Consider the following 12,055-nt stretch of genomic DNA (forward strand, 5'->3'; position numbering starts at 1 on the left):
CAATTAAGTGAATTGTTTGTAAAAATTAACGATCTAGCCTTTCAAAAAAAAAAAAATGACATTATTGTATCAATAATAGATACGTCACAATTTTACGTGTATAAGAGTGAAACTCAATTAAATTCTTATGCCTCGTTCATTTCGTGAATTCGAGTTTTTAATTCGAGCTGAGATGTGACATTTTGTGAGAACTTTTCACTGTAACAGAAAAAGTTAGATGTGATATTTTCTGAGAGTTTTTTACTGTGAAATAAACGAGCTTAACCATTAAAAAAATAACCTTTTTACATTACTCATAGATTTTGGCCTAAAACAAAGAAAGAAGAAAGAAAACTAAAATTGACTTTCCTCTGTTTTGCGTGGGCAATCAATAAATTTTTAGTTTGATAAGTTCAATCACATATAGTAGTTCTCATACCACGACATAGATTCACAAGGCAAAACTTTCTAAAATCAAATTTTCCACTTTTGATATAAGATTTAACAAGTTTCACTTTTAATGTCGTTTTCTAGTATAGCATGAATTTGTACTTGAACATTTATAAACACCGGAGATATTGCTTCTTTCACAAAGCGAAACTAATATCAAGAAGTTGTGTAATTTCATATTCAAACGTTTTCAAATCAATGTGATACGTTACAAGTGTCACCCCATTAATAATGAACAGGATAATGCATGGGGGAATTTATGGCTGTTATTCTTGTCAGAAACCATATAAATAAATTTAAAAAGAGTGCAATAATAACAAGTAAATAAAAATGTTACCACAACTCACAACCCAATAGTTTCAAAGATAAATAAAATTCTAAAAAGGGTAAAATAAAATAAAAAAAGAAAACTCAATAAAAAGCAATTCGTGGTTATTTATTGGATTCCCCAAAAATTTTCTAAAATAGAGGGTGTAGCATACACGTGAGAAGGGCATTATTGTCAGTTCATTAACTTGACCCTTTTGAGGAATCTCCGACAAATAACCCCATAAAGAATATGAGTTCACTGTAACACGTCTGAAATGGAAAATAAAAAAAACAAAAAAACAAAAAAAAGTAAATAAATAATTAAAAAAAAGAAAATCTTTAGCAAGATCCGGAGGCAGGATTTTGGATTCATTTGGCGCAAAACATCACGGCCACCACGTCCAGTCCCTCCAATTTTCATTTCGCCGTTATCTAACGCCGTCAAAAGCCCCCACCGTCCGTACCTACAAGCCTTTGACCATGCAGTGCCTAAACACGCGTTGAAAAACGATAAGAAAAAAATAAATACAAAAAATAAATAGTATTTATAAAAATAGTTAATTTCAATAATAACACTCATAAATAAATGATTATTAATTTTAACACAATTTTTATATAATTTCACAATTAGTATTATCATGTAGTAAAAGTGGGACCACACTATTTTTACTTGAGTTAAAATGACAATTATGCCACATTTCAGTTTTAAAGCCTTAAATATATATTATGAAGCATTTTACAATTCAAATATTCAAAGTAGATAGAGGAGGAGGAGAACGAACCCGGATGTGCATAGAGACCAAGAAACCCCAACAACCACCACCGTCTACCAATGTCTACCACCTTGAACACCAACGAACTCACGACAACGAGCACCCACGCAGTGAGAACCTACGAACCCATAATCACGCGACAAGAACTCACGAACCTTCACCGGAGAAATCAACGCCTAACCCATAAGCACGAACCAAGGAAACCTCACCCTCCTAACATTCTTCGCCAGAGAAATCAACCACGTAACATACGAGATCAATGGCGAATTCTAAGACAAAGGTGAAAACTTTGTTGGCTTTTCTTGTTTATTTGTTTTTTTTCTTAGGTATTTATTATTATTTTTCTGTTACCATTTGTTGTCATCTTAGAAGAAAAGAAAGGCTTTGGAGGAGGAGATAAAAGCATATAAGGTTAGTTATTTGATTTTTTTTATTGTCATTGTGCTCCTTATTTGGTATGTGACTCTGCTTGATGGTCGGTCATATCATTATGACCGGTCAGTAATTGTATTATGATCGGTTATAAGACAGGTACAACGTGCGGTCAGAGTACTATGACCGATGGTCATAATTCTATGACCGGCTATCAGGCAAGCAGGCTCATAATGTGACTGCTTGACTAATGAGCCTACGGTCATAGCATTATAACCGTCAGTCATAGTATTGTGGCCACACTATATGACTGTCTTATGACCGGCCATCAGTCATAACACTGTGAGTGAGCCTGCATGATGGGCGGTTATAGAATTATGACCGTCGATCATAGTACTATGACCGCTCAATGGTAAGACTCTTAGTGTGCCATTCATAGTACTTTGGTTAACAACTTTGTTTGCTTTTCTTATTTTTTTTTTTTGTTGTATTTATTGTTTTTTTTTTTTACCATTTTTTGCCATTTTAGAAGAAAAGAAAGACTTTGGGATAAGAGATGTCATTGATTGAATGTGACATCATAGTCAGACGATATATTCACAAGAGCTTCCCCGTCTTCAACAACATATCTTAAGGATAAATTTTTTCCTTGTGGCTGAATCCCAAGCACATTTATCACCAAATCTATAAGGCCAATATAAATTATGTTGGTGGGGACCAATATCCCCTTAATTTTACAACCGACGTATCTCAAAGTACGGTCCCAATATCCATTGTACTTAATGAAGACGTTTAATCCATCAGTCATTCCTAAATAATTTAAAAAACAATAACTGTTAATCAACATGTAATTACTCCTAGTCGTCATCGAGTCATTAGAAATGGCCAGTCATAACACTGTGTGATGGCCGGTCATAAGGCAGTCATAGTGTGACAGTCATAACATTATTCTTATGGGTCATTTAACTATGATTGCCTTACAATCATAATACTATGACCGGTCATTTTGACTCATATTGTTATAATTTGACTCATAGACAGTGACTCATACTATTATAACTGACTGGTCATAATATTATGACTGGACATATAACACCATAAGTCATAATACTATGACTCTCAAGGTCAACTGTGTCTTTGACGTGTTGATCGTTATAATCAATTTACATATAAGTTATAAACCATCTAAAATCTCAAATTGACGAAGGATATTTTCAATACCTATCACATTAAGTTCAACCCAGTCATTTTTTTCAAGTTCTATATATTAAGTCTCCCGAAAAATAAATTTAAAAAGACAAAAATAAAAGAAAAACAAAAAAAATGTGTACTAACCTTGATCTGTGCACAACCGGAGCATTGACAACGAGGGAGGCGTAGGGAAGAGAGAGACCGAGTAGAGAGAGAGGCCAAACTCGAGAGAAAGAGAGAGAGAGCTGAAAACGGGGTGCAGAGAGAGAGAATGGGTGAGAGAGAGAGTTGAGAGTTTCTTAGAGGTGCTTTTAAATAATAATTTTGACTTAAGTGACATAAAAATCATTTTACCTCACATTGCTAACATAACAATACTAGTTGTGAAAGTATACAAAAATGGTGCTAAAATTAATAATACTTTATTCATGAGTGTTTTTATTGAAATTAACCCTTATAAAAAAGCAACTCCACTTAGTTATTTTTTTTAATTAATTGATGATTTCTTTATCTAATAATTCATTAATTAATAATATGCTGTTATAATACTAATACTATAATACAGAAATGTGAAGCATGTATAATTATAATTATTTTAATATATAATAAACACGCTTTGAGCGCTCGATCAAATTAGTTGGGCCAAGGTTCTAATATTTTTTTTAGTGAGTTAATATAGCTATTGAAAGCTCATTTAGACCGATAAAAAAATTAATCTGTTGTGATACCTTTTTCAAGGCCACTTTATATGTCAAAATGTTTGTTATATTGGACACAACTATCTCAACTATATGATTCTCTTTTTAAGGTAGCTCAACCACATGATTTAAATGTTTAAGGTATAAAATTCTCTTATTAAATCAAATTAAGCTTTAATTTGTGTAAGTTGAACTCCAATAATTGACTTTTCTTTTTTTTTTCCCCCCTTTTTGAGCGGCCCAAATAAATAGTATTATCAGTATAAATAACTCTATTATCAGGCTAACCTAATTTTATGGCAATTTTGTCCACTCAAGATATTAATTTAATTTAAAATACAATTTTCCCATCAATAGATGATTAATGTTAGTGGTATCAATTTCATTTCAACTTTTTTATTGATAAGTGATTACAAAAATTTACATGAATTGATGTTAAAAATATTGTGTCTGTCATTAAAAAAACGGAAAACTCACTGTCATATTAGTTTGGTATAAAAATAAATAAGGATAAAAATTGAAATTCTTTTTTTTTGTGAATAAATTTTTAATGCTTAAAACTACTATTAAAAAAAATCATATTACTAAAAAAAGAAAACGCACCGTCATATCAATTGGAATAAAAATAAATCGGGATAAAAATTGATTTGTGAAGAAATTTTTTAATGTTTAAAACTAGTCTTAAAAATAATCCTTCTAATTGTGACATATGCAGCAAAAATCTTTAGAAAAAGATATTTTTGCGCACTAATTTAATTACATCATCACAATCATCATAACACTAAAAAACATTTTAATAAAATTTATTAGTGGACGTTTAATTTATAAATTTATAATTATTTTTAATTTATATATATTTTTTATAAAAAAATATTATAATAAATTATAAATTATAATTTAAATCATAACATAAATCTTCCTATCAAACACCTCTTAACAACTCTAATCTCTTTATTACAAAACAATGCTCAAACAATATAAGAAAAGTCAGAAAATAGAAAAGAAAGAAAGAAAAAGAATTTAGGATTTGACGGCGTTTGAAACCGAAGGAAGCGGGTCTATATATATCGAAACAGAGTAAGCATATAAAACAAAAAAGAGACCGAAAACAGTTTTTGGAGAACCTCAACTTGAGGGGTAAAGGGAAATCGTAGAACAAAAAACGTATTTTTAGAGAGAGAGAAACAGTCTTGGAGAGAGGGAGAGAGAGAGAGAGAGAGAGGAAAACGAAGAAGAAGAAGAAGAAGAAGAAGAAGGAAAAGGGCGTCGGAGATCTTGTCAGATCGGAACCGGAACTGTAAGCGGAACCTCTCGCATTCTTTCTATTGGTGTTGAATTTGCAATGCGCTTCTCGATCTCTTCCATTTTTGCCATGGATTTCAGCCCTATGCTGCTTTGTTTTCAGGCCGTTTCTTTTTCCTCTTTCTGTTTTGTTTTTCTTTTGTTTCTTCTGTTTTATCCATGTACTTCAGAAATGAAGCTCTTTTGCTTTTCCTCTACGTTTTTTTTTTTAAATTATTTTTAACTTTTGCACCCTCTGTTTCTCTTGGTTTTTTCCCCCCTTTTCCCCCTTTTCCTCTGATTTTTTTAATAGCTAAAGAGGTGGAAGTTTTTCCAGTTTTTCCAAATTTTAGGAGACGTGAATACTAATAATTTGGCTCAGGAATTAATTAAAAAGTGTCTTTTTTTTTGTTTTTATTTTTTGTTTTTTGCAATGATTTGATTATGGTTTTTCTGTTATTGATTCCTCGTTACAGATTAAAAACCTGCTCTCCTCTAAAAAATGACAGGAGTTGTTTTTTAAATCATAAAAGAAAAAAAAATAAAAACTTGGTCGAAGCTTGGGGGCCTTCCTTTGATTTTGTTACATGATAAAACTTCCATTAAATCTTGTAATTATGTATTATTCGATTTCAGCCTTCTCTTTCTTTTTTCTTTTTTTCTGGGTTTTTTCATCTGATCAAAATTTCCCATTTATCTGTTGAACAATTTCTCGTCTCATAGGTCCTAATCAACATGATAATCCCTGAAAATGAGTAAATTTGAAATTTTCTTTAGCTTTTTTCATATCTCTCTTTGGACTCTCGGTTTGTCGTTTTGACTTCCTTTTGAGATTTCATTCGGAGTTATAGCTTTTGGATTTTCAAACTGAAAAACAAGCTACAAAAGACTAGAATTTATTTGTTTTCCCAACTTGTTTTGGGAAAAGTTCCAAACAATTTACGATGCCAGAATTCCAAGTTCTACATCAGTTAGAGGAGCTCCAACGCAGTGTTTTACCAGATCTACACGGCTCTTTTTAAGTTTGGTAGACTAAATTGTGGCATAAATAAAAGAAAAACATAAGAAGCATGCTTGGAAAATGGTTTTTTTTTTTTTTTAATACCCAGAAATCTCCCGAACCCACTTCGTGAGTCCGAGTTAGAAACTGGAGAACTCTACAATCTTTTGGAAGGCAGGAAAAAATGGGTTGGTTTTTTACCAATGATATTTGGATGTTTTCCCCAATTAAGTTGGGATTAAGGCTTGTTGTTGTTGTTGATATTTGGATGTTTGCTTGTTTTCATGTTGTTATCGTCCAATAAGGCATAAGCTATCTGTTGTATCTTCCAAATTTTACTTTAAGGTTTTATTTTTATTTTATTTATTTTTAATGAGTTACTTTTAAGGTAATTTGCTATATTTGTCTGTCACCATCCAGTGATTTACAGTCTTTTCAATTGTTATGCAAAACTCTATATGATATGAGTTGCTTGCTTTAGGTGGCCTTTCCTGCGTCATCTGTCTCTTGAGAAAATGTCAAAAGTCACCGTCTAGTTTCCAATAAAATATAGCTTGTATGATGAAGCCTTCGTGTATTTAAAGGATTTTTAAGTAAAGAGGCTGTATCTGGCATTGTCACTTGGATAAGATGGTGGATATAATGTTTTAAGGTGCAATGTTTAAGTATGTTTGACGGTTTTGATTGTTTTACTACGGATTGAAAAACAATATCACCTGTATTTACATTGTTTTGAGGAACTTTGAACCTCAGGAATACTATTTGGGATTTTTTAATAGCATATAAAAAGCGTTTTTTGTCTTTAACTATATTACTTTTGTAAAGCATGAGACGCTTGACCTGTAACCTTTTTGTGCAGTGTAATCAGTAATGGGAAGGGAACTTTCTGGTTTACAGATGGAGAAGAAGCCAAATGGCATTTCTCATGATAGAGTTCATGTTGCTCCGAAAATATCGGAAGATAGCTTTGAAGCAAAGGACTATGATGTGAAGGAATGTACAAAAGAGAACTCAGTTGTTGACAAATGTCATGAAGAACAAGTAGTTTTGGGAGTCAAAAGCATAAATCTTGACGAGGGCCTGAGTGAGGGGAAGAATGAGAAATCTGGAACTCAGAAGTCAAGAGACACTAAAATGTCAAGTTCGCCTGCTTCAAAATCTCCGGTTTCTGGAAATGGGCGTAGCAAATGCACTGTGCCTCAGCCATTTTCTCTGGCAACTGAGAAGCGTGGCTCGTGCACGCATTCTGTTGGGCTTGAAACTGTAGCTTCAGCATGTGCTAATTATGTGCTCTCTCCTAGTGCTACAAAGACTATACAGATACAGGTGATAAAATCATTGATTTTTGTCTAATATATTTTATCATTTTCTTTTACGAGGTATATAATACCAGTATAACCCAAGCAACCGCCGCGCCACTGGAACTTGTCTTTTTATATTTTAACATCCTGAATTTCATGTGTTTTTTCCCGCAATGAATATTGCTGCATTTTTTTTTAAATGAGGTTTGAGCTTTGTGGTAATAGTGTTAGCAGCTAATATGGTTTTTGCGGCATAAACTGCAAGATAGAAAATAAAAGATTGTTCTTAGTATTGTGTTAAATATTTTATTTGGGGATGAAATTGATATGCAGTCTTTTGCTCTTATTTTCAGCCAAACTCTCCTTTAACATCCCGGAAGCCATTCCAAAAGCATGCTGATGAAGAAGACAATTGGTCTGTTGCTTCCTCGTATCCTTTGTTTGATTGAAAACAGTTGCTTAGAAGTGAGCTCTTTAATAATATCACGTGGTCGGAATTTATCTTCATTACCTAAAAGTTTAGATTATTCCTTAACCATGCATAGTACTGCTGCATCTGTTCGAACAACAAAATCCAAGGTTACTGTTGGACACGCTCCAACTTTTAGATCCTACAAACGTGCAGAGAAGCGGAAGGAAGTAAGTCTTCAAATATAACGAGGAACAATGATATATATTCAACAAGTACCTTTTTAGTTATTTTTTTATGTGTACTTTGGTGTAATTGTATCGAATATGATACATTGCATTTTTTTTAGTTCTATTCCAAGTTGGAGGAGAAACACCATGCTCTAGAAGCAGAGAGAAGTCAGTGTGAAGCAAGGACCAGGGTATGTTAATGCCTCTAGTATTTTTAATTAATTATCGTGGTCTCAAGTGCATGCCTATGTACTTGTACTTTTCTTTTCTTTCTGGAATTTTTGTTGCAAATCGACATCATTCTGTCTCAACCCATCAATAAAGCAGCTCTTTTTTTTTTTTTTTTTTTCTCTAATTTGATCTTTTATGAATATTTTAGGAAGAGCAAGAAGAAGCAATCAAGCAGCTAAGGAAGAGTTTGGTGATCAAAGCAAATCCAGTACCTAGTTTCTACTATGAGGGGCCTCCACCCAAGGTGGAGCTCAAGAAGGTATCCTATCAAATTTTCTTGTGAGGTTATGTATCTTTTGAGTTTCAGGCATACTGAAATTGTTGGAGTTTTCTGGTGCAGAATTGGGAGAATATGAAATCAATGGGAATATATATTATTGCGCTGATAAAATCTATTTAAAAGTTTACCTAATCTTTGTAGGACTAGGATGTTTCTGCACTGCTGAAGGTGGCCTATAATCCAAGTCTTTTCAGAGCAATGTTTTACCATTTATGAAATACATCTCCTTATTGTCTTTTGAAGCACAACTACTAAGGAATTCTTAAAACTAGAATCAATCCTGTAATGCTGCGGTTGTGTTGTGCATCGTTAAGCTTATCCAAATGATTCTTGATCTGTTCAACTTTGGAAGTTAAAATCTACTTCTTTTTGTGCATATGATTGCAGCTGCCACTGACACGGCCCAAGTCACCCAAGCTTAACAAAATGACCCGGAGAAAGAGCTGCAGCGATGCAGTCATTGCATCACAGGAGGAAAAGGAAAGAGCTGCTCGGGTACAACGCCACAGCCTTGGTAGCAACAAAGAAGGCACCGCCTCCACTCCCAAAAGTAAGGGCCCGAGCAGTAGACGTAATGGTAGTGAGCCTAATGGTACCTTGAAAGTCAGAGATCGATTCAAGCAGGAAAATGGGGCGACAAAAACAGCTCCTCCAAAGATTGCCGACCAGACTAATGTAGACATTGCTGTCCAGTCGTGAAGTTGTAGCTTGTCATCTGATTCAAGTGAGGGAATTCAAAAAAAAGGCCTTGAATTTGCTAAGTTATTACCTCTTGGGTGTTCTGAAAGGAAATAGCCTCTTTCTTTTCGCCTGAAATGACTTGTTATGTGGTTTGTGTTGTTGTGAAATGTATATGTTTTGTAATCGACTTTGGCACTGGTAAATATCTTGTCATATATAAGTAGAGTCCTCCATTCTAAGTACGGACCATAAATGTATTCATCTGATCTGTCGTCTGAGAAAGTAGAGTTGCTGTTTGCAGTTTTGTTCTTGTTAGGTATAAACTCTAGTGTGTGGTGAACTTGAAACTCTTGTCACATTCACTCTTCTTTTTTTTTTTTTTTTGGCCCTTCCCTTCAACGCATAAACTTGTTTGCTAAATACTTGTATTTTTTGATAGTGTCAAATGATGTAGAATGTTAAGTTCTTCCATATGTTTTCGAGGTTCTAACTCATTCTCAAAATATTATTTTTACATCTATCTTTTTTACTAGTTTTGCGTTATAGACAAATTTAAAAAAACATAATATGAAACGAGTTTATTTGGAGAAGAGCATTGTAATATATCGTCTCTGATGACCAATGACTATGGCTAACAACGTTTCAACTCATCACAAATTCACGTGTCCACAGAATTACATGTCAATCCGTAGTAAGTTTTAAAAAATGTATGTAAATAATTAAACAATATTGTTCAAGCAAAAGAAAAAAAAAAGTGAAAAAATATTGACGATGCTTCCATCTGGAGAAAGGAAGATGAGACATGTTTGGAAACTTTTCTCTGAAGTTAATTATTTTAAACTTTATAAAGCTCGTATAATTTTGGCACATGTACAGTGAAACATAACAAAATTACTCGTCCATTCATGACGTGAGTTATAAAATTTCACTTGTGCATTCATGTTGTGAAGCATAAAATTTTCTAAAACTTCAGAGATATTCTCCAACTCTAGTCACTGTCCAATAGAGGAACATCACTTTTTTTTAATAATAATAAAAAAACAAATTAATCCAATTTTACCAGTAAATTATCTAGATTTCAAATAAATGGAAAAAATTAGTGAACTCACCCTTTAAATGTATTGTTTTAAAATTTATTATTAATTAATATACTTTTAACTAATATAATTTTTTAATTAAAAGATATTAATGAAGCGAAAGAATTTTCCCTTTCCAAGGCCACAACATGGTCAAAATTGTAGAAGATGGGCTTGACTCTTGAGGCCCAAGTGCTCAAAGCTATAGACCGTACATGTAAGAATCTGATTTTGAAAAAGAAAATCCAACAAAAAGTCACTAGTTCCGAGTTCAAAGCTCAAATCCAAAAATTGGTTTTCAAAAAAAAAAATCTCTCAACTGAAAACAACATGCTCTGCTCAGCTCACTTCAACGTTCCCTCCTCTCTCTTCCTCAGACCCCTCAACACTTCCCAACTCACGACAACACCAAACTTTATTACAACTCTTCGCAGAGCAAATCCAACAATAACATGCAATTCCCAACCCAGTCCCAAGCCTAGAAAACGACCCGCCATGGATGGCCAAAAGCCCACCTCCAGAAACCGCAGGAAATCATCGTACGGCGCTTCTAGAAGGTCCATTCTCAAGAAAACCTTCACCCAAGAGCAGGTCAACTTCACCGCCCCTGTCTCCGACGACCCAGTTGTCGGGATTATTGGCGGTGGCATGGCGGGCTTGCTTTGTGCTCTCAATTTGGAGACACGTGGTGTCCGCTCCACGGTGTTCGACACGGTAATTGGTTAGTTATCCCTTTTTAAAACTGTTTTTTCAACATCGGTTTTTGTTAATTGTTGAGTATTTGTGAGTTTAAGAATGTGGGTTATTTTTGTTTGTTTGTCTGAAGTTATTTTTGTGACTTCAACTCCCAAGTTCCAAGTTAATGTTGTTACAGGTCCATATTTTATCTTCATTTTCTTATGATAGCACGGTTAGGCGCATATTTCTTAGTATAACTATAGATAATGGAGTATATTTTGTGAATTTTGAGAAGGTTAATGCTGTCCGAAGTTATACATCATTTTTAGTTTTCTTATGAATCTTTGCCTTTTTTGTGAGGGAATTGATTTCATAAACCTTTGATTTGGTGTACAATAATTTATTTCTCTGTGGGCTCATATGCTATTCCAGCGGTGAATTAGAGGAATAACAAGTTTTAGAGAATTGGTATTTAAATATACTAATTTGTGGAAGGATGTGGTATAGGAGAATAACTAGTCTTCATTTTCAGGGGATTCATGGTTTAGGAGGAAGAATGGGAACCAGAATAATTGATCCTCAGCCCCTAATATTTGACCATGCGGCTCAATTCTTTACTGTCAGCGATCCTCGGTTTGCTGAGCTGGTTCAGGGTTGGTCCGAGGAAGGTCTGGTGAGACAATGGCTTGGTACAGTGGGAGAACTTGAAGCCGGAGGTCATTTTGTTCCACTTCCTTCTTCTCCTCCAAGATATGTAGCTGTCAATGGAATGCGTCTCCTTGCTGATTCGATACTCTCGCAGGTGAAGTAAATTTGTTCACTTTTTCACTTTCAGGCTTTTTGTTATTCTTGTTGTAGTTCACATGTGGTAGCTTATTGAAATATCGAACCTTGGTTGCAGACACGCATGATTGATGTGGTGAGGCCGTGCTGGATAAGCAAACTCGAGCCATATAACGGGATGTGGTACTTGAGTGAGAATGGAAAACCTCGTGGACAGTTCGACGCAATTGTTATTGCACATAATGGTAGCGCGACTATCATGCTTGTGAATTTTGTTTTACAGATGTTAGTTATACCACTGTAGGTTTAGCTAGAACATGCTTAGCAAAAGAG

General features: G+C 34.0%; 2 protein-coding genes across 2 annotated transcripts in view; both read left to right on the top strand.

Annotated features, from left to right (window-relative positions):
- The first annotated feature begins 4,874 nt into the window (after nt 1–4,874).
- On the top strand, nt 4,875–9,525 carry LOC21407297 (protein WVD2-like 1). Its single transcript, XM_024169389.1, has 7 exons — nt 4,875–5,069; nt 6,913–7,379; nt 7,708–7,784; nt 7,900–7,993; nt 8,113–8,184; nt 8,373–8,483; nt 8,892–9,525. Exons 2-7 carry the CDS (start codon nt 6,924–6,926, stop codon nt 9,201–9,203), a joined length of 1,122 nt encoding a protein of 373 aa, XP_024025157.1. The 5' UTR covers nt 4,875–5,069; nt 6,913–6,923; the 3' UTR covers nt 9,204–9,525.
- Nucleotides 9,526–10,544: 1,019 nt separating this feature from the next.
- Nucleotides 10,545–12,055, top strand: part of LOC21407298 (renalase) — a 3,237-nt gene continuing 1,726 nt past the window's right edge. The window contains exons 1-3 of the mRNA XM_010103975.2: nt 10,545–10,975; nt 11,472–11,741; nt 11,841–11,967. Coding sequence (XP_010102277.1) covers nt 10,592–10,975; nt 11,472–11,741; nt 11,841–11,967 — 781 coding nt within the window. The 5' untranslated portion in view covers nt 10,545–10,591. The remainder of the gene's footprint in view (nt 10,976–11,471; nt 11,742–11,840; nt 11,968–12,055) is intronic.

This window comes from Morus notabilis, unplaced genomic scaffold (assembly GCF_000414095.1).
Source record: "Morus notabilis unplaced genomic scaffold, ASM41409v2 Scaffold205, whole genome shotgun sequence".
NCBI classification, from domain to species: Eukaryota; Viridiplantae; Streptophyta; class Magnoliopsida; order Rosales; family Moraceae; genus Morus; species Morus notabilis.